At 38.8% G+C, this 23,381-nt stretch overlaps 1 protein-coding gene across 4 annotated transcripts in view; it reads right to left on the bottom strand.

The window, feature by feature from the left end:
- Positions 1 to 415: 415 nt before the first annotated feature.
- The window catches only part of cep55l (centrosomal protein 55 like), a 43,153-nt gene continuing 20,187 nt past the window's right edge, over positions 416 to 23,381 (bottom strand). For all 4 annotated transcript variants that reach the window (XM_087999004.1, XM_087999006.1, XM_043712470.2 and 1 more), the window contains 6 exons: positions 18,773 to 18,826; positions 15,035 to 15,161; positions 13,456 to 13,775; positions 10,624 to 10,695; positions 4,470 to 4,595; positions 416 to 2,938 (listed from right to left, as the gene is read on the bottom strand). In XM_087999004.1, the coding sequence (XP_087855130.1) occupies positions 2,750 to 2,938; positions 4,470 to 4,595; positions 10,624 to 10,695; positions 13,456 to 13,775; positions 15,035 to 15,161; positions 18,773 to 18,826 (888 nt within the window). In that variant the 3' untranslated portion in view covers positions 416 to 2,749. The remainder of the gene's footprint in view (positions 2,939 to 4,469; positions 4,596 to 10,623; positions 10,696 to 13,455; positions 13,776 to 15,034; positions 15,162 to 18,772; positions 18,827 to 23,381) is intronic.

The following is a 23,381-nucleotide window of genomic DNA, read 5'->3' as shown; positions in this document are numbered from 1 at the left end:
GAAGTAGTGAGGTTACTTGCCATATTTCTAGCTGCAATGTTAATGGAGTAACGTACAGAATCATAATTGTAAAAGATCTTGCCTATCCAACAAAGTTATTATTTTTCCCACCTTTGAAGGTAAATTTCAGGGTAGCAAAATGAGCAGCTTGCAGTCATCATGTTATGCTTGTAATGCTGCTAAAAGTCCAAATTAAAATGAATCTTCCAGCTACATCCAGCAAACCTACATCCAATCCAAACTACAAACAGTAAAATTGGAATCCTTTAATAATAATTAGTTATTTCTGGATAAATTTTAAATGATTCCAGAAACAGCAGATTCATAGGTCAGTTTTTTTAGACTGCTTAGAAATGGAGAACATTTTCAAAATTTACATTATATTGATATGAGGAAATAAAATGAGACAGAAATGCTTAATGAATTACCTGGCATTTATTAAAAGTTATATATAAATGTTTGATTTTACAAATAAATGGATTCCCATAAGCAAAGTAGACCATTTGCCTAGATTTTCCAACAAAGTACACATTTATAGAAAGGGACAAGTGTTAAAAAGTGGGAACCAAACCTTTATACAAAGTTGTTTTGACTTGATCGAAAATAATTTAAATGTTGTAAAGATATTGTGTTACAAGGACGTTACTGGTTTATGGGATCAAACTTCAGTGTTAAAATATCCATAGCTGCTCTTGAGGGGGTGGGGGTTGCGAGAAGTATCTGAAAACTTGATTTGTAAAAGAAATGAAGTGAGGCAATATAAAGCAAGGCAATATAAAGCAAGGCAATATAAAGCAATAGAAATCACAATTCACACATGTAATGCCTCCTCATATTATCAAACCAAGCTGCTCGGCTTAGGTTTCTCTTCATCGAGATTGCCGTGATCTGGGATTTCCCTATAATACAGTGCAGGGAAGAAACTGGAAAAAGTTTTCAGACTTTCGGTGACTAGCTCAAGACATCTTTAAGTTTAAGAACAGATCCTCTGAGCTACTTTGGATCACAATGAAAGCTATCCTTCAAAGGTATGAACCTTTCAAAATATACATATAATGGGATAAACATTCCATAGAATGGGAGGAAACTATTGTAGTTGCTGCTCTGGCCCTGCAATACACAGCATTAGATACAAGCTAAATTTTAAATCAATCTACATATCGCTGGTTTCAGGCTTAATGCACAGTGCAAACAAGGAACAAATTCAAATTTGTGGAATCTATAGAACAGTTGGAGTGTCACTGAGTCAAAAGACAGTCAGGTGAAGAATGAGTATGAAAAGAGTAGCTCGCATCATTCCCTTTCAAGGATTGGCCAGTGAGCATTTTTTCCTCCAAAATATTGTATCCTTGCATCTTAAACAAAAAACACTTAAACACCTTAAAATCCAAAAGATAAAATATTTAAATAATTTGTTTTGAAATAATTAAAATACTTTCAAGATAGTAGTTATTTCATAGGTTTCATCTCAATATCTTGCTGTAACTTGAAGAAAGCTGCAGTAACTTACCATCAGTGCTACCTGAATTAAAACCTTGTATTCCAAATGGATTATGCAAGGGGTTTACAGTGCTGAACCTACTACTAACTGAAACCAAAAACTGAAACTTCTGCAATATTAGTTTCATCCAGACTTCAGCTGATGATTAGTGCATTGAAGATTCTATATGTACTCCAAACATATGACCTTTATAAAGGTGATTATCTACTCTAAGTGGATGGGAAAGTTTAACATTTGTTTTCTTTATTTAATAAAACTTGATAGCATTGTGACTTCAAAATACCATTAACTGACTAGAACAGCAGGCAGCCATATGAACTGAATACACCAGGTCTGTGAACTAGCTGCAAAGCAACAATTGAGATTTTGCACCGCCTCAGACACGGTTAGGAACTTTAATATTGGGAATCATGGAAGTACATCAACAAACTTGAAGGAATGGGATGTAACTAAAAGTTAAAACAGGTTTATGAAGGGAGAGTAGGTACTGTACTGCAGCTTCAGGTTACAATAAACAACTAAAATCAGCAAAATCCATTCAATCACATTATATTCCCAAATGGGAAAACATGTACAGCAGATTAAGTAATAGATGCAAATCAAATTTACCAAATAAAAGTAAGAAAAAATACTTTTCTGTGCAAATCAAATAGCAAGGGCTGAGGGCAGTGGAAGGAATCCAAATATTACTACACTGTTGAAGAATATATTAAAGGAGTGGCAGCAAAGCTCTGCAGTGCGAATCATTCAATAAAGCCCCAATTATACTTCACTATCAGTTTGCTTTATCTACAAACTAACTGAATATGGTTAAGACAATACTGACCTGCAGGATGGAAGTCTTAACCAACAACATGCATAGACCACCCAAACAAGGCCAAAAGTAATGACACAAGAGAGTGTTTTAGATAGAGGCATCAAATTCCATAGTTTTAAATGCTCTGATTTTACAGGTAGAATAAGCTTTCCCACTTGATTAATAGTGAGTATTTCAAGACAACTGTAGATCAAACCCTGTAAAAGTTCCGAGGTGGTAAATGCTGCTTCAAGAAATTGCAAAAATTAAGTTGCTCCTTCCCAAATGTACTTGAACTAGAAAATCAGTCAAGTTGCTCAATTTTAAGTTATTCAGCTTTCTGAATTATATTCTTCAGTATTAAATTCATTTAATGTCCGAATGTTTATTTGCAAACAGTAGCTTTTTGATTACAACTTTGAGTGAAATGAAAATAAAAGTCAGCCTGAATTCTAGTAATTACAATAGTCAACATGGTCCAAAAGATCACGGTGTTGACTTGTGGGATACTGAGCTTTGCACTTGGGGCATTCCAAAAAACTCTCATCAAGAAGATTGCTGGACTTTGGCAAAGGCAATTTGTCTTCATCATCACCATTCCTGTACAACACTGGATCCGAGAGGCGGATATCTTGTACTTGCTGAAACAAAAAGTAGTTTATTTTAATGAATTGCTCAAACTTGTTCAAAGAGAACTCCAATAATTTAAAGAAGCCAAGTGTCCAGCAGGTTTACAGCTGGTCTCATATTAAAAGGAACATCAATCTCGATTACATGAATTGAAAAGTCAGCTGGGGAGAAATTCAACTGAGTTTCCCCACGTGGGGAGGACAATAAGCTGACATAGTTGCCAGAAGAGAACTATAAACTAGACCGTTGCAGTTACAGTACCAGTACAGATAGTCAATTATTGACTGTGTTGTTATTAGCAACATAAAGGCCAGTGTGCAGGAAGAGTTCGGGTTAAATTGCGCATTTATACATGAAGGAGGAAACCTTGTACACAAAATCTAAATTCTGTCTTAATTTTAGCTGCTAAATAAATTCCACAAATAGCTCAAATAAAAGCAAACTACTGCAGAAGCTGGAGATCTGAAATGATAAAGTGGAGAAACTCAGTAGCTCTGGCAGCATATGTGGAGATAGAAACAGTTAATGGGCAGTCTGTTGATTCTTCTTTGACACTGCGATAGCGTGATGATGTGGTCTTCTGAAGAAGTTGTTGGACTCAAAATGTTAACACTTTCTCGTGCTACAGACACTACTAGGCATGCTGAGTTTCTCCAGTACTTTATTTTTTATCTCACGTATGCCTGAGCTGATGCAAAATAATGTTACCCATGCAGCTTCTACAGATCCACAAAACCTCTTTGAAAGGGGCCATAGTCAAGACAGCATTCCCTATAAACACATTGCCATCTTTTTGGTGGAAAATTTATAGACTATATATAGTTTAAAATATCCACAAAATACACATCAGCTGCACGGTGAATTACATAAAAACTCCTGTGAGGATTAACAAATGACAGCAAATTGATATTTTACCACCTTCACTATTAAGCTGCAAATTTTTATTAAAGTAGCATCAGCTAAAACCAAACAAAAATTATAGGAAAACTTTAATGGGCAAATGGTACTCAAAAATCATAGAATAATAGAATCCCTCCAATGTGGAAGCAAGTCATTTAGCCCATTGAATCCACTGAAGACCATCCCACCCAGACCCATCAACCCTTACACTATCCCTCTAATTATGCATTTCCCATGGATAATCTACCTAGCCTGCATATCCCTGGACACAGTGGACAATTTAGCACGGCTAATCCACCTAACCTGCATTTCGTTGAACTGTGGGGGGGAAACTTTAGCATCCAGAGGAAACCCACGCAGACATGGGAGAATGTGAAACTTCCACACACTTGATCCCTGCCTTACAGCACCAGGGACCCAAGCATAACGTTGAGGACAGACAAGTTGCAGCACATTGTGCTTTACCATCGTGACAAGTCAAAGCAGATGATTATCTGATGATTATCCAATTTAGGTTACAAAATGCAATCAGGCAAGTTTTCTAACATTCCTCTTACTACCTACCCTGCTGAGCACTACATTTGAGAAACAACTACACAATCATTCTACAGTATCCTATTCAAATGAATTTTCAATCCTTACTGTATTCTCCAGTCTGGTGATCTGTTCTCGTGCCTTATGCAGCTCTTTCAAGACTTTTTGTAATTGATGTTGCAGCTTTTGACGATCATGTTTCTCACTCTCAAAATCTAATGTAAGGTTTTGCATCTGTAAAGGATTCAAATATGGTTTATGAAAGAAAGCCAGTCACTTCACAATGGAGTGCTAGGTCATGTACGCTAAAAAAGATATTTTAATCTATACAAGTTTGAAAAGAAAGCTTTTAAAAATGTTTAAAATTTGTGCACATATAGCATAAAAAGCAATATTTGAGTTTACTATCTTGGTGATCAAGTGAAGACATTAAGGCAATGAGGAATAGAATGCCACTCCTTCTACTGATCATTGTTGTGGCTTGTGTGATTGCAAAGTTGTGAGCTGTGGATCAACAACCAATTGCAAAAAACTGACTGCAAGTTCCATTCGTAAAAGAGTAAATGATAACAATGCAGGCTGCTGTGAATATTTTCTCCCACATCCAACATAAAAATCAACTGTCTGAAAAAATTTAAATGAATCCTATCTCAAAAAACCAAGTGATCCTAATTGAGTTAAGACCATAAAAGATGTAGGCCATTTGTCACAAGGTCCATTCTACCAGTCAAGGACATCATGGCTCATCAGATAACCCTCAACTCCACTTTCCTGTCTTTTCCTCACAGCCATTCAGTTGAAGCAATCAACTGATAAGCTTAATCATCAAGGAGGAGTCATCCATAGCAGCATGTCTTATCACCAACTTAGTGAAGTCAGCCAAATATCAGAAGTCTTGAAACAATTCACAAAAGAATTGAATCAACTAACTGTTCAATGGAATTCCTTCAAGCAAAAGTCCTTATGAATGCTTTCAAATAATTAAACAGGAGTCTCAGCTTTCTTCCACATTAGCTGCAGTTAGGTCAAAGCCATGCCTAATGTGTGTGACAGTGGGATAAAAATGGTAGTTTGTAGTGTATAACAAGTGGCATATGTATTGCACTGCTGCCAATGGGTAAGTGAGTAAGCTTAGGTTTTCTAGCACTTGGGTGCATTCAACAATAGCTGAATAAACAGCAATATGTTGGAAATCCAATGGTTTCTGAAGGAAGATGTATGGACCCAAGGCACAACTGAAACTGGATAGGTGTTGCCAACATTTTGACTTGTTTCAGATTTCATATTTTACTCCAATACTTTACCTTCTAAACAGGGTTAGCTTGACAGGTTTCTTTGTAATAATGTACAGTACCTCATACACAACTAAATAATAGCAGCCAATTTTCTGGCAGACAGCTGCACAAGCTATTTTGAATGAGTTATACTTATTAAAATAAATTATGCTTAACTTTGAATAATACAAAAGGTATCCAGAGATGCAACTGCTGCACCAACTGGATGAATTTCTTACTCACTCCTGACCTTCAACAGGAATCTGATTTTACTATGTTCCAAATACTTGAGATGGTTGCAAATATTTCAGTGTGATATTTTGCATTGATGTACGGGGCTTCATCACCATGAAGAATGGATGCTTTTGGAGCCCCTACTCCTGTTGGTTATTTAAGTGCCCACCACTGGGTGCGGCATAGCTTCTCTAAAGGATATTAAAGAACTGATTTTGAATTTAAAATTTAGAAGCTGTGAGATTTTAAACTCTCACCAAAGCATTAATCTGGTCACTTGATTATTTGTTCAGCAAAATTATCATTATTCTACTGTTTGTATGTGATGAGAAGTTACGAGTTTACTTCTAAATTGAGAGAAAAAAATGCTAAATTGTGAAAAACGGTCAAACTTTTATTTTAGCATCTGTCAGGTTTTAGGTAAAACATCATGAGTAGGTGACAAGAAGCCAATTTATTCTGGTTATATGCATGTTGTGTCAATTTGAATTCTAACAACCACCAATATTATTTCAGTTAAAATAATGGATCAGAACCTGAACTATTTATAGGTTTTAATTTTTAATTTTAAAACTTATTTTGCAAAAAAGGACAGACACAGGGAAAAGAACCGCATACATAAATTCCATGAATCTATCGCAAAGTCCTATGCAAAATGAGAATTCAAACAGAGTGACTCAACAAGAAGAGTTAATGAGGCAGTGGATTACCCTCCCCTTAGCAGAAAGTCACCTCTTGCAGACATGCCTGATTTACCCTCCAGGAATATCCAAAAGAAAAAGTCTTTATTGGTCAAAGCATTGAGTATAGGAGTTGGGAGGTCACATTGTGGCTGTACAGGACATTGGTTAGCCCACTTTTGGAATATTGTGTGCAATTCTGGTTTCCCTCCTATGGGAAGGATATTGTGAAACTTGAAAGGGTTCGGAAAAGATTTACAAGGATATTGTCAGGGTTGGAGGATGAGTTACTGAATAGGCTGGGGCTGCTTTCCCTGGAGCATCGGAAGCTGAGGGATGACCTTATAGAGGTTTATAAAATCATGAGGACCATGGACAGGATAAGTAGACAAGGCCTTTTCCCTGGAGTGGGGAGTTCACCTAGAGGGCATAGGCTTAGGGTGAAAGGGGGAAGTTTTAAAAGGGATCCAAGGGGCAATTGTTCCATGCAGAGGGTGGCAAGTATATGGAATGAGCTGCCAGAGGAAGTGGTGGAATCTAGTACAGTTACAACATTTTAAAATGCAAAAGATGGGAAATGAATAGGAAGGGTTTAGAGGGATATGGGTCAAGTGCTAGAAAGTGGGACTAGATTAATTTAGGATATTGGTCAGTATGGACAAGTTGGACCAAAGGGTCGGTTTCCCTGCTGTATATCTCCATGACTCTAAGTGGTCAAAAACTGACTGCAATACTAGCCTGTGTGTCTTATTGGCTGAATATCCTAACATGCAAGGGCCACAGCTTTGAGAAACACCCTGCACAGTAAGTAAAACAACAGGAAGAGTTTTTCTCACTCTGAATGCTGGAATACAGGCACTGTCAAAAGAAAAATCAGAACTGAACTTTAGCCAACTTACAAAAGCAAAGTCTGGAAACTGATTGATCAATTGCCAACATCACATTATCTGTCATCCAATAACGGCTACAACATGGTCTTAACTGGTCTGCACAAACAATTCAGAGACTGATCTAGGGACCTCACTCTGGTCTGGTCACAACCATAACAAATTTAAAATTATATGCAGTCCAGAAACGATGCATATATGAAGCTAACATTACCCAAGAAACATAAAAGAGACTTTCAACCCATAGTTTAATAATGATGGGCTATAGGCCACAAAGTGTGTGTATTAAATAAGTTGTGATTTTAATAGTAAAGTTAGCACAAATTTAAACACTGATCTAGTTACAATAATGTTTGGTTGGTGATGGTTGAAATAATTTTAGCCTGCACACAACTTACTTTGATTTGATGGAGTTTGATTGATTATCATGTTGTTTTAATGTAATTTAAGCTGGATTGCAACATTACCACATGACCATACATTACATTGTGAAAATCTGATTTATAGTAATCATTTCTAAAAGTTCTGATTACAACTGTTTTCACAGCAGAATAATAATGTAAAGCTGATTTCACTCACCCTTTCTGGCTTTCAGCCAATAATTAGGGCTCACCATAAAATCAGTTTGCTCATAATTCTCTTCAGAACATAAAGAGTATGCTACAGAAGCTCATTCATCCAATCCGTCTCTAACAGCTTATTCAGCTCATCACAATTAACGGTTCTCAATCTGCAGACTGTAGGTTTCAGCATCGCATGTATATATCCAAACATTGTTGAACTGTGATCAGGATTATTGTTTGTACCAGTTATTCAACACCGATTTCCACATCTCAACACATATTGGGTGAAAATCTTTCCTCTCAACTCTCCTCAAATCCTTATACCAATTAGTTTAAATCTACACTGCCAGTTATTTGCTTTAGAAAAGTTACTTTTCAACATCCAGTCTAGGCCTCAGATTCCTCTGTTCTAAAGAAAACAATCCCAAGTTATTTGATTCTTTCTTTATAATCAAAATTATCTGGTCCTGGCAAATTCCTGCATAATCTCCTCTGTATTTTCTCTAGTGTAATCTCATCATTCCTGTAATACGGTGACCGGAACTACGCACATTTTAGTTATGGCGTAAAGTTCTAGCATAGCTTTCCCAACTATAATGCCGTGCTTTGGCTAATAAAAGAAAAATATCCCATACCTTAACCACCTCTTCAAAGTATTGCTACATTCAGGGCATTGCGGACCATGTGTCCCTCTACACTTCTCTGTATTTTACCATTTTGTTGTCAATTCCCGCGTCTTCTTTGCACTCCCCAAATGTATCTCAGCTGTCTCTTGATAAATTGTCTGCCACATTTCTGCCCAGTCTTTTAATAGCTTCCTGAGTCTGTGTGCTTTCGCTCCTTGATAACAATCACACCCAACCTTTTTTATTAAAAACATCAGTTTACAAACTATTATCATGTTTCCTTACATTTATATATAAATTATTGACGGATATGAAAGATGACACTTGCATCAAGATGAAGTTTTTATTAAAAGTTGTCAAAATTTTCCAAGCCAATCACAGATTGGGTGTTTAACTGCATTCAGGTAGTGAGTATTAACTTGATGGTCACTTGTGCTTCTATATACACATACATATATGGAGGCAGATGGAAGTTGCTTGGTTTTGTGGCATGCATTTGTAATGTGTGGCTCTGTAAACAGAATTTAAATTGCAAAGTGACTATGCTCCAGTTCTGTCCTTCACCTGACAATCCTTCCCCTCTACGTAGAGGTTCTTATTTGAGTCTGTAATAGACTCTTACTTTTTCCTTGGTTAACTCTCTTGCTCTTTGCAATTATGAAAATATACCTATTAATATTTTTCATGCCTTCACTTTCTTAATCTCATTTTAAAATTTGTTCTCTTTATTTTCTACAAGTCTCCATATTTTTCAGTAGAGTTCTAAGAGTTTTTATAAACCTTATCCTACTGTGTACTCTGATCTCTGGAGGGGTCTGGATTTAGGAATCATGCCTTTTTCCTTTGTGGAAACATTTTTGTTCAGAACGCTCTTTTTCCTCTTTGACCTGCTCCTACTGCTACGACATGCATTTACTTTAAACTGGTTTTTAAAACTATTTTCTACAAATCACACCAAATTTGAATAACATTGGTCTTTCCACAACTTAAGTTACACCCAAAATTTTTATGGTTTTCCATAATCATGTTAATGTAATTGAATTATGATCACTTTATCAAGATGCTCTCCAAAGCTTAGTCCTCCACCTGTTCAACATCTTCCCCAAAAGACAAGTACAGACCTGTCCCTTCTCTTGTTAGGCTTGCTATGCACAGGTTAAAATGCATGCACTTCAAGAATTCCATTGCCTTTCTCCTGACACAATTTCAGTTATAATGGAGTATTTCAGATCCCCTATCACTGCTGCATCGCATCTGCACTTCAATAATTTTTCAACATATTTGTTCATCTATTTCCTGAATCAGGGCACATAGTTAGGTTTCCAGAATGATAGTCCCTTTTATAATTTTCAGTTCAATTTAAGTGACTTTCTTTGATGATCTTTCAAACATATCAACCTCCTCATAGGTGTGATTCTTTTTCGAATCAATATTGTGACCCCCTATCCTTTTGATTACTAAATTTTCTGCCATGCATTTCTGGTTTTGCTTGTCCTCCTTCTCAAACTATGTTGCTCCCATTTGCCTGCTACGCCAGTTTAAATCCTCCCCAACATCACTAGTAAAACTCCTTAACATAGTATTGGTCTCAGTCCATGTTGAGGTACAACCAGTCTAATCTTCACCACTTGCGGTATTGGCCCACCTTCATTGAGGTTACTGCCCAACAATTAGAATTTATGACTTTATGTCTCAGATGTTTCTTGGTAATTGAATTTGAGATGATACTTCAATACATTCATTATATCAAGGCAACTGTTTTCCCCCTCAATAACTCTTAATCACTCCAGAATTTACAAAACAAGCTAATTTATTTGGTATCAGATGGCAAATTAAAAAGATTAGATGGGGAAAACAACTGTAGAATTAAATTTACAGAATAGTGTTGCTCAATGCTCCAAATGGTTGTGAAATAATTCAATTGCTTCATATCTTAGACAGAGGCACAAACTTCAGTACATTTATGCTAATCAAGAACAGCACTGTCCATTACTATACCTGTTGTTCCATCACTCTATTTCTCGTCTGTTCTTCTTGTTGATTTATAGATGACCTTTGAAGGAGCTGTATCTGCAAGAACATTAAAAATCTAACTTGTTAACATGGTTAATTTTTAAACCAAAGTTTTAGATTGGTACAATAAGTAAAACCATTTAAGAAAACTAATATACTTACCGTACATGTCTCCACATCAAGTACATATTGTTGCTTTTAAAGGTATCTGACCAAAATTCAGTTAATAAATGGCAATCAAATCCAAAACCTCAAATCACGGTCTGCTCAAAGGGGTATTAATGACTTTGTCCTGGGTCATTAATATATTTTAACTATCGTGAAGAAGACATCAATAATTCTATTAGGATTATTCACCTCAAATAAATGCCTTCTCATAGATATATTTTGAGCTTCTTTAAATGACTAAATGAAAAAGATTTGAAGATATCAGAAATTGATACTGATAGCGTTGCGTTGTAAGCAAACATATGGAGTATTTAAGTCCTGTGTTAATGATTGCTAGATTTATATGCCATAGCCCCTAAATCTGTTTCATGAGCATTCTCAGAAGTCACAGAGGACTACAGCACAGAAGAAAAGCCCCTTGGCCCATCGAGTCTGAACTGGTCAAAAACAAGAACCTAACTATGCTAATCCTATTTTCCAGCACTTGGCCTTTGTATGCCTTTGCATTGCAAGTGTATACTGTAACACCCTTTTGAGCTAGCCTTTCACCAAATTCAACTGTGTATTACCATGCTAAACAGGATAGATTTTGAACAGATCTTACAACTCACAACTAGGCACCCATAGATGCTCTGGGTCATTATCAACAGCAGAATTGTACTTTGCAACAATATGCAACATCATGGGCCTAACAAATCTCCCACTCTAACATTACTATTAAGAGAATCAACCCTGGTTCAATGAAGAGCAAAGGGGGGCATGCCAGGAGAAGCACAGGTATATCTCAAAATGAGTTATCAGCCTGGTGAAGCTACAGCATGCTAAATAGCATAAGCAGCAAATGATAGAGTTAAGTGATTACACAGTTAACAAAATCAAATCCTGCCACATCTAGTTGTAATAGTGATGATATAACAATTGAACAACGCACTGGAGGTAGCGGTTCTACAAATAATCCCTGTACTCAATAATGGAGAGCCCAGCACAAAAGATAAGACTGAAGTATTTGCAACAATCTCCAGCCAGAAGTAATGGATGGATGATTGAGCTCAGCCTCCTCCAAAGGTCTCTAGCATCACAGGTTCCAGATTTCAGCCAAACATTCACTTCATGTGATCAAGGAATGGCTGGAGATACTGCATACTGGAAAGGCTAAGAGCCCTAACAACATTCCAGCAATAATTCTGAAGACTAGAGCTCCAAAACATGCCACATTGCTAGCTGCTGCTGCTGCAATACAGCTACAATACTGACAACATGGAAATTGCCCAGGTATGTCCTGAACACATAAAAACCGGGAAAATCCAGTATGTCCACTATTGTCCAATGAGTCTGCTCTCAATTATCAGTGAAGTGAAGTGATGGAAGGCGTCATCAACTGTGCTATCAAACAGCACTTTCTCAGTGATATCTGGCTCTCTAACAATCAGTTTGCATTCTGGCAGGGCCACTCAGCTCCTGACCTTTGTTCAAACATGGACAAAAAGAGAGTTGAATTCCAGTGATGAGGTAAAAGGACTGTCCTTGACATCAGGCCTGGCGAAACTAGAGTTAACGGGAATCGGGTAGAAAACGTTTGCTGAATATAGTCATTGCTGGAACAAAGGCAGATGATTGTGGTTGATAGAGGTCATTCATTTCAGCTCCAGGACCATCTCTAGAAAAATTCATCAGGCTAGTGACCTTGACCCAACTATTTTCAACTGCTTCAATGACTTTCCCTCCATTAAGTCAGAGGTAGGAATGTTCATTGATATTTGTACAATGTTCAGCACTAGCGAGTTTTAAGATTTGTAGCTCAGGTTGAGTTCTAAATGTAGGCTTGCTCGCTGAGCTGGAAGATTCGTTTTCAGACGTTTTGTCACCATACTAGGTACCATCACTGTGCCTCCGGATGAAGCACTGGTGGCATGGCCTGCTTTCTATTTGTATGTTTCGGTTTCCTTTGGGTTGGTGATGTCATTTCCTGTTCTTTTTCTCGGGGCAGTAAATGGGATCCAAGTCAATATGTTTGTTGATAGAGTTCCAGTTGGAATGCCATGCTTCTAGGAATTCTTGTGTCTCTGTTTGGCTTGTCCTAGGATGCATGCATTGTCCCAGTCGAATTGGTGTCCTTCCTCATCCATATGGAAGGATACTAGAGAGAGTGGGTCATGTCTTTTTGTGGCTAGTTGGTGTTCATATACCAAATCTGTTTACTGCCCAAAAATGAGTCAAAATCAGTGAAGAAGTATTTTCAGCAGAAACTAATTCGTTCTTGCTTGGATTATGTTCTACGTACCAAGCTCTGACGAAGTCCAACTTTGTATTTCAAAAACTTTTTGTTTACAGACAAACAGACTAATAAATATGGGTGAAGATTTGCCCACCACCACCAAATGTGCCTGCTGGTAATCAGAGCAATGAGAAGCAAATGCAAAGACAGATACATGGAGGATGTTTGGGCAGTCTAGCATTTGTTTGGAAGGTGAAAACCAATCATGAATTACATGCTCAGGCACATGATCTAAGGAATGCTAACCAGTATTTAAAAAAGCAATTTAACCACATGCTGTGAACTGTCACTACTAAAAATGGCATTGGTTCATACCAATTTTAATAACCCAAACACTCAAGTCTGCATTATTAACAAAACATCTTTTTTTTTACCTGATATAATAAGTCTGCTGATCTTTTTTTCTCCTCTCCATATTGAGCGTTTAAGTTTTCTAACTCAGTTTGAAGCTTCTGTATTTTTTCAACTGAGCACTTCTTTTCTTCATCTGCCTTCCATTTACTGCAACCTTGTTCTGCTTGCAGTCTGACATTTAAGGCATTGACCTCCAAGCTCTTCTCTTCATAACGCTTTTTAATATCAGAAAGCTCTGATTTAAGTCTTTCTGCAATATCACGCTGTGCTTCAAAATCCTTTTTCATAGATGAAAGCAGCTGCTCATTGTATTTCTGTTTATTTTCCAGCTGTTGATTTGCTAGAAACATCAAAACATGTCAATTAAGTCACAGGCACTCAAAGGAAGGAACTCTAAAAATAACGCTCTTATAATCACAGGTACCAAAGATATCCAAAATAGACACTACAACTATATAACATATTACAGGCTAGACAAATTCTCAAATGAATATGTTGCAATACTAGATAAAAAACACACACTACAATGAGATTGAATTAGTCTAGATGGTGATTACAGGTATATAGCAAGGCAATTAGGTACCAAAACTATCAGACCCAGAGTAAATAGACAAAATATTAGAGAACTGGCTACAAACAAATTAATTAATTCATGAAGTTAAAAAAAAGACTTTTTTTTAAAAAAAAAACAATGTGCAACAGCTTTACTATCAGGAAAATAGCAAAGGACTTATCCTTGGAGCCACATTTTGAGGATGCAAGATTCACGAGACCATTAGGAGCATTACTGCTTGTTCCATCAACTGAAACAAGTGGATTTGGCTGGTTACTTGGAACATATCAAGAAACACTTACTGACACAGGGTTAGAGTGGAGGAAGGACGAGTGGAGCTGGGCGAAAGGTATGGGAAACTTCTTACCCGTAACAAATCTATTTCAAGTAAAGACTAGCTCTACTTTATTCATTCAGTAACCAACTATCAGGAGTATATCAATTACAAGCAAAGCATTTTAAAAATCTTTTTGGATGATTGACCTTCTATGTTTCATTGTAAATACTAATGACAGGAACACAAGTAACTCAGATCTCTGGAAATCACAGATGAAAAAGTTCAGTGATTTCTACTGGGCATCCCAAATCTACTGGATTAGTGTCTCTTTTTTTCATGGGCAGTGATGCATTATTGCATAGAATTTACAATACAAGACATAACTTTCAGAGCCTGACATGAAATGCACAAAGCATGTGTTTTTACTTCAGCTGCGTTTGAGCAGGTTTGTCAAAACGTAGTCTGTGGGCCACAATGGGGCCCTCAGAGGTCTGTTTTTACAAACTAAAAATATTAATAAAACTTTTATTGGTTAGCTGTGCTGCTTAGCACACTAACTATTTTTATTAATTATTCATTTAAATTATTGCTTTACAGCTTTGGATTTGTTTATTTTTCTCTTCTATTCATGTAAACTGTTGTGATAAACCTTATTTTCTTGAAATTTGCTCACTATCCCCACAATGAGAGAGAAAACTGAAAAGTGCCATCATCCCCAACACAGGAAAGGTGGACAACCATGCGTTAGAAGAATGATGTAGTTCCATACTTTCTTCTTTGGAGTCAGAACACTGACTATTTTGTTGCTCTAGCTCAAATATCCGGCCAAGCAGACCCCTGACGTAAGCTTCCCGTTGTTGATCGTAAATCAGCCACTGCTGGTTTTTCTCTAGAGCCTATAAAACCAAATGCAGCTGTTATTTATGGCATTTAATTTTACTAACATAAGCATTTCATTAACTTAGAAGTATAAATGTTCTTGGGCTTAAATTAAAGAAAAAATTAAATCTTTAAAGTAAAAACAGAGGTCAGTATTTGAAAGACAAATCTAACTGTAAACAGTACCTACATCGCTTCAAAGACAGATTGTACAATTGTACATTGCATTTCTGAATTTGTCTAACCACATACCATAAATATTCGTCATATGGATAACTAGGAGAAAGTGAGAATTGCAGATGTTGGAGATCAGAGTTGAGAGTGGTGCTGGAAAAGCACAGCAGGTCAGGCAGCATCCAAGGAGCAGGAGAATTGACATTTCAGGCGGGAGCCCCTCTTCAGGAATGAGGCTTGTGAGTCACAGGGGCTGAGAGATAAATGGGAGGGGGAAGAAGAGAAGGTACCTGGGAATGTGAAAGGTCAAATGAAGACGGGGTGGGTGGTGGTGATAGGTCAGAGAAGAAGGTGGAGTGGATAGGTCGGAAGGAAGATGGACAGGTTAAGAGGGTGGTGCCGCATTGGAGGTTTGGGATTGGGATAATGTGGGGGAGGGGAAATGAGGAAACTGGTGAAATCCACATTGATTCCATGATATTGCAGGGTCCCAAGAAAGAAGATGAGGTGTTTTTCCTTCAGGCATTGGGTTGTGAGGGTTTGGCGATCTTCTCTCCCAATGTAGAAGAGATATTGGATGCAACAAATACAGTACATGTAAAGTACTTGTAAATTTCTGTCGGATGTGGAAGCATCCTTTGGGGCCTTGGACAAAAGTGACAGGGGAGGTGTTGGCGCAGGTTTTGCACATCTTGCTTTGGTAGGGGAAGGTGCCAGGAGTGGGGTGTGAGGCATGGATCTAACAGGGGAATCACGGAGTGAATGTCTGTCCAAAATGCAGAAAGGGGTGGGGAGGGAAATATATCCCTAATGGTGGGGTCTGTTTGTAAGTGGCAGGGATTATGCAATGTATCTGAAGGTTGGTGGATTGGAAGGTGAGGACCTTGGAGGATGGGACTCAAGGGCGGAGGTGCGGGAATTGGAAGAGATGCACTGGATAGCATCACTGACCACGTGGGAGGGGAAATTGCGATCTTTGAAGGAGGAGGCCACCTGCGATGTTCTAAGATGGAATTGGTCCTCCTGGGAGCAGATGCAGCAGAGGCAGAGGAATTGGGAATAATGGCATTTTTGCAGGAGGCAGGGTGGGAGGAGGTGTCATCCAGGTAGCTGTGGGAGTCAATGGGCTTGTAGTAGATGTCCATGGTTAGTCGTTCAATGGAGATGGAGATGGACATGGAAAGTTCCAGGAAGGGGAGGGAGGTGTCTGAGGTGGTCCAGGTGAGTTTGAGGTCGGCGTGGAAGGTGTTGGTAAACTTGATGAATTGTCAACCTCCTTGTGAGTCCACAAGGTAGCACCAATACAGTAAATCGATGTAGTGGAGGGAAAGGTGGGGAATGGTGCTAGTGTAGCTGTCAAAGGTGAACTGTTCCACGTACCTGATGAAGAGGCAGGCATAGCTGGGGCCCATGCAGCTGCCCATGGTTTGGAAGGCGAAGTTATTGAAGATGAGGACCAGTTCAGCCCAGTGAATGAGTGTCAGTGGAGGAGTACTGGTTGGGTCAGTGTGAGTGGAAGAAATGGAGGGCTTGAAGGCCTTCATTCTGGTGGATAGATGCGTACAGGGATTGGATGTCCATGGTGAAGATAAGGCATTATGGGCCGGGGAAATTAAAGTTTTGGAGGAGGTGAAGGGCATGGGTGGTTCCCCAAATGTAATGGGGAGTAAGGGGGACAGGTATGCAGGGGTGGATTCAGTGGGGCGGGAGCAGGCTGTGACAATGATCGACTTGGGCAGTCAGGTTTATGAATCTTGGGTAGGAGATAGAATCAGGTAACTGGTTGTACTGAGCAGAAAGTGCTTCATTATCTATTAATTTATGAAGTTAAGCCAATTGATAAGTGCAAGACTTTACTCCATATCAGGAATGCTTAAATTTTCTCAGTCATTAATCCCAAACAGACAAGTGAATTTGCAAGTGAAACCTTCAAACTGAAGAACAGACCCATTCACACTATACCGCTATCAGCTGGAACATTCAATGTTAAAAATATTTGGTCAAGACTGGCTTAGTTAGTACAAACTAATTTGAAGCAGCCTTGTGCGACACCTAGTGGAGAACTCAAATGCTGTTACAATTAGAAGCTAGCAAACACTTTCTCCACCCATCCAGTGACAAGAAGCATGGCCTCTTCTATGAATGCAGAATTCATTGATTATAGTAGGCAGATTAATTTGCAGTTGTGGTATTACAGCAAGAATTTGCAGCAAACGTTTGTTAATGAAACTAAAAGTCTACATTAAGAAGAAAGTGAAATGGTGTGTCAGCAATTTTGACAGTAGGTAGGGGTCATGCTTTTCAAATCACTGACACAAATTACTCGAGCATTTTAAGAAGAAAATTTAAGCATTCCTGATATGGACTCAAGTCGTGCACCTGTCAATTGGCTTGACTTCATAAATTAATAGATATTGAAACATTTTCTGCTCAGTACAACCAGTTACCCGATTCTATCTCCTACCCAAGGTTCATAAACATGACTGCCCCGGTCGACCAGTTGTCTCAGCCTGCTCCTGCCCCAGCCCCACTGAACTCACCGCTGCATACCTTGACACCCAACTGTCCCCCTTAGTCCAGGAACTCCCCACCTATGTTCAGGGCACCACCCATGCTCTTTACCTCCTCCGAAACTTTAATTTCCCCGACCCCTAACGCCTTATCTTCACCATGGACACATCTATCCGCCACAATGAAGGCCTTCAAGCCCTCCGTTTCTTCCACTCACACTGACCCAGCCAGTACCCTTCCACTGACACACTCATTCACTGGGCTGAACTGGTCCTCACCTTCAACAACTTTTCCTTCCAAACCATGGGCAGCTGCCTGGGCCCCAGCTATGCCTGCCTCTTCGTCAGGTACGTGAAACAGTCCATCTTTCACAGCTACACTGGCACCATTCCCTACCTTTCAGCACACAATGAACACTAATCAATCATTTTTGCAGTCCAATTTTCCAAGGCCATTGAGGCATGTGATATGGATTGGAAAATCTTCAGATTTCCACGTGGGGCACAAACTATTGCAAAATATTTCTCAGGTCGTGTCAGTAATTTCTGTGAAAGTCATCAGATGATTTGCTTTTATCTCCAGTTTTATGCTCACTAATGAATTATCAACAATCATTAAAACAGTTGTTTCTGCCCACAGTATTGGATAATTTGAGACACTAGACACAACAAATTTGAAATCAGTGTCAATACAAAAGGATAATGATATTGTTCCGAGCACAACACTGAAGTGAGTCGGTTTTAAACTTGCATGGTTTAAACTGATGGGGACTGTTCATGAAGTCCTAATTTTAATTTAATATAGTCATTTGGTTTTTGCTTCATTTAGATGCCGTACCCAATTCTCGATTCATCTCTTTTTCAGTTTAGCTTTAGAGGCATTAACCAACTACTTCTGTACATTAGAAAACATGATGAAATATTGATATAACTAGAATACGTACATCTTTTAGTTGAGCCTGGAGTGTTCCCATTTCATGTGATGATCCACTTTGGCACTATAAGAAATGAAAACAAAGTCATTCTTAATTGAAGCCCCAGAATAAACCATGAAGATCGCCTTTTGGACTGGAGGCCCCAAAACAAACCACAAAGATTGCTTTTCAGAGGCCTGCTACCACTGTTCCACAGGGATCAGTCTGGGTCCTCTTTTGTTTGTCATTTATATAATTTTGTGGATGAGAATATAGAAGGCATGGTTAGTAACTTTGCGGACGACATCAAAATTGGTGGTATAGGGTACAGTGAAGAAGGTTATTTAAGATTACAAAGGGATCTTAATCAAGTGAGTCAATGGGCTGATAAAATGGCAGATGGTTTCAATCTGGATAAATATGAGGTATTGCATTTTGATACAACAATTAAGGGCAGGATTTGTAAAAAGGGTCTTAGGTAGCATTGTAGAACAGAGGGACCTCGGGTGTTCAGGTACATAATTCTTTAAAGTTTGTGTCACATAAAGAAAGAGTGGTTAAAAAAGCCATTTAACACACTTGCCTTCATTGCTCAGTCCTTTGACGAGTTGATGTTCATCTTTGGTATATGAACATCAACTAGCCACAAAGAAGACATGACCCACTCTCATTAGTATCCTTACATACAGATGAGGAAGGACACTACTTCAACTGGGACTACACATCAGTCCTAGGACAGCCAAACAGAGAGACGCACGAGAATTCCTAGAGGCACGGCATTCCAACCAGAACTCTATCAACAAACACATTGTTTTGGATCCCATTGACTACCCCCTGAGAAAAAGAACAGGAAATGACATCACCACAGTAAATGACATCACAAGCCCAAGAAACCCAAACACAAATAGACAGCGGGCTACACCACAGTGCTTCTTCCGGAGGCTCACTGAAGATGTTACCTAGTATGGCCATGAAACGTCTGAAAATGAACCTTCCAGCTCAGCAAGCGAACCTACATTCAGCATGAACTGTTTGGCCTGAATGGTCTGGTTTTGTGCTGTATGACTATGACAACTTCAAATCAATCAACACTTAAAATTAACAACAAAATTAATCTGAATTCTTCTCTTTAATACATGTAGAGATAATTTCGGGAAAGAAATCCTGATGAGGGACATTAGAATAAAAATTAGTTGTGACAATACAATGGCTTTAAGAGGTGTCTGGGGAGGTGTGTTGGTACTATAGTTTAAGAGGTGTATTTTGTCTGCTTTTTTCTTGGAGAGGTTTTAAGGTGTAAGCGTGGAGCTGTCTATTTCAATCAAGTAAACAGCTTGTGAGGCCTTGAATTTTTTAAAATGTTAAAACAATAGAAGCGGATTGGATGGGTGGGGCCAAGCTCCCACTGAACCAAGATTTTTGTCTTAGTTTTTGAGTAGTAGCAGTTGCTGGAGTCTTGAAGATGGGTTTGGAAGCTGCAGGTACATCTCTCCCTGCAACTCAGTTTTCTTTAGATGCTTTCCTCCTGGAGTGGAGAACTGCCTGTGAGACAAATCTATTTTACTGAATTTGCCTTTACCAAGTGTGTGTTTATGGAATGTTACTTTATTGAAACAGTTACTGTTCAGTAGTACGTAATCTACTATCCTGTTAGGTTTTCCAACAGAGTTCAGTTATTCCAATTTCTTATTTCTTTTGTTGTATTTTAACCACAATATACGAATAAAACGTGTTTTGCTTTAAGACTGGTGGGTTTGATCAACTGAATTACACCTGGCATGTAATGCCTAGCATTTCCGTTTAAAATAAGGGAAAGTTAGGATCCTGGCTATCATCATCTTATATTTTGAGGAAGATTAATCTGGTTCATCATAGTCAAGAATTAGGTGTTGTAAGTAATTGGAGCAGTCTATCTTACACTATGCATGGTTAATCAGTATTTTCCTGCAACTTAGTGAAAATAATTTGGTTTACAAGTTCAAAAATTTAACAGAACAACCTTTAATATGTTTATAACCTGATGTTTCAGGTACAGAGTAATACATTTCAACAAGAGTGAAAGGTAAGGGAATCCTGGCTTTAGTTTCCTTCAATGACAAGGGTGATATAAACAATGAAGAAACAAAGGAGAACATATGATTCAGATCAAGTAAATTTCTCAATCAAGACTTAGGCCAAATACAATAGATTGAGCAGGTAAATCAAAAGGAGACAACTGGCAAAGAGAGAATGAAGACGGTGTGGCAGTTTACATGAAAGATTGCTCAAAACATTTTCTAACTACCTCTAAATAGTCACCAGATACAAGAGACAGTATGAAATCTATCTGAAACAAAGAGGGTAATTTATACTTCTAACCACAGGGCAAGGCTAGAATACTTAACAAGTGCTAAACATTTGTAGAAGTAGAGATGACAGAAATAATAGTAGTATTAAAAATGTAAGTCATAGTCCATTGAAAAGCTGCTTATGCCAAGATTATAAACATCACCTGGTCTGGATGGCCTGTATTCCAGATTGTTAATAAAAGTTCAGTACAGATAGGCCAGCAGAATGGGAAAGCACATGGCAGACGGAATTTATTGGGGAAAGCGTGAGGTGATCCATTTTGGCGCGAGCTAATTCAGACTTAACAGAATTTTAAAAAGCATAGAGGATGCAGGGCTTCATGTGTATTGATTGGCAGGTGATACAGACTGTTAGGTTTCTGAAATACATGTACGAGTTAGTACATTGTGCTGAAGCTTTACAGACGTCTGGCTGGGCCACAGTTACAGTAGTGCAGGCAGTTCTTACTGCTTCATTTTATGAAGGCTGGGAAGGGCCTCGACATGGTGCAGAGGAAATTTATCAGGATTGTTCCAGGGATGCAAAAATTAGCTACAAAGTTAGGTGAAATTGGAGAAAGTGGGAACAACAATAAAATTGCTGGAAAAAACCCAGCAGTTCTGGCAGCATTTGTGCAGAGAAAGTAGAGTTAATGATTTGGGTCCAGTGACCCTTCTTCAGAACTGATCTTAGCTAGGAAATGGTTGGTATATGTGCTGAAAACTGAGATTTGGGGTGGGGGGCAAGGAGGAGCAAACTGAAGGTGGAGATGGAGCTGAGAGAAAATCAATTGGGCAGTCAAAGGAAGGGTAAAAGGTCAGCCTGGGAGAATGAATAGCTGCTCAGGGGAACATTAGTAGCAGCCAATGTGATGACAAAGTCTGGTGTGGGCTGCTGGACCATGACCCCACCATGGAACATCAGGCCATCGTATCCACAACAGTCAGGAATCTCATTTCATGTGATGATCTCCCTTCCACGACCTCCAAAATCATAAGCCCCCAAACCCAGGCAGCTTGCTTCTACGTCCGACCCAAATTGACAAACAGGACTGTCCAGGCAGACTACTGTTCTGCCTTCTCCTGCCCCACAGAACTCAACTCTTCCTACTGCAACTCTATTCTTTTCTCACCTTGACCAATCCATCCCCCCTCCTCCCACCCAATCATAATTGATACGTTTTTTCCATTTTCTTGCCATAACCTTTGATCCCCTTGGCAATCAAGATCCTATCTCTGTTTTAAATAAATGCAAATGCCGGCACCCACAGCCCTCCAGGCTAATGAAGTTTCTCCCTAGCCCTGTTCTAAAAGAGTCTTCCCTTTACTCTAAGGCTGTGCCCTCTGATCCTCATCTTTCCTGCCAATGGAAACATCTTCCCAATATCTACTCTGGCCAGGCCATTCAGTATTCTCTAAGTTTCAATCAGATTCTCCCTCAACCTTCTAATCATCACATGTCGTCCCAGAATCCTCAAACATTCCTCATGTTATGTCTTTCATTCCTGGGATGAACCTTCTCTGGCTCCAGGGCCAATACATCTGGAGATATGGGGCCCAAAAGTATTCACAATACTCTAAATATGGTCTGACCAAAGCTTTATAAAGCCTCAGAATTACAGCCCTGTTTTTATATTCTAGTCCTCTCAAAATAAATGACAACATTGTATTTGCCTGCCTAATTACCAACTCAACGTGCAAGTTTACCTTGAGAGAATCCTGATCTAGAACTCCCAAGTCCCTTTGTACTTCAGATTTCTGAATTTTCTTCCTATTTAGAAAATAGTGCATGCCTCTATTCTTCCTAGAAAAAGTGAATGACCTTGAACTTTCCTACATTGTATTTCATCTGCCACTTGTTTGTCCAATCTCCAAATCTGTCAAAATTTTCTGCAGTCTCCCCATCTCCTCAATACTACCTGCCCCTCCACCCATCTTTACATCTATACATACCAAGCTTTTCTACATGGAACTTGCTGACCATAGGGTGCTGGAAACAAAGGCAGTTAATGACTTCAAAACAATTAATTTATCCATGGAAAGTGGGCTGTGCCGACTGGGCTTGGAAAGAACTTTCAGGTACTGGCATTCCATATGTCTGCTGCCTTTGTCCTACTAGATGGTCATGGTTGTGGGTTTGGAAGATGCCAAGGAGCTTTAAGGAGCCTTGGTGAATTTCTGCTGTGCATCTTGTCAATAGTACACACTGCTACTACTGAGCATCAGTGGATGTGGTGTTTAGGGAGTCAAGTGGTTAACTACTTACTGCAAGATTCCTCACCTCTGACCTGAACTCGTAGCCACAGTATTTA

Source organism: Chiloscyllium plagiosum, unplaced genomic scaffold (assembly GCF_037043375.1).
Source record: "Chiloscyllium plagiosum isolate Xiang-an unplaced genomic scaffold, Cpla_swu_hap1 HiC_scaffold_22, whole genome shotgun sequence".
In the NCBI taxonomy this organism is placed as follows: Eukaryota; Metazoa; Chordata; class Chondrichthyes; order Orectolobiformes; family Hemiscylliidae; genus Chiloscyllium; species Chiloscyllium plagiosum.
Note: the sequence above shows the minus strand (reverse complement) of the source record. Positions and strands in the feature narration are given on the sequence as shown.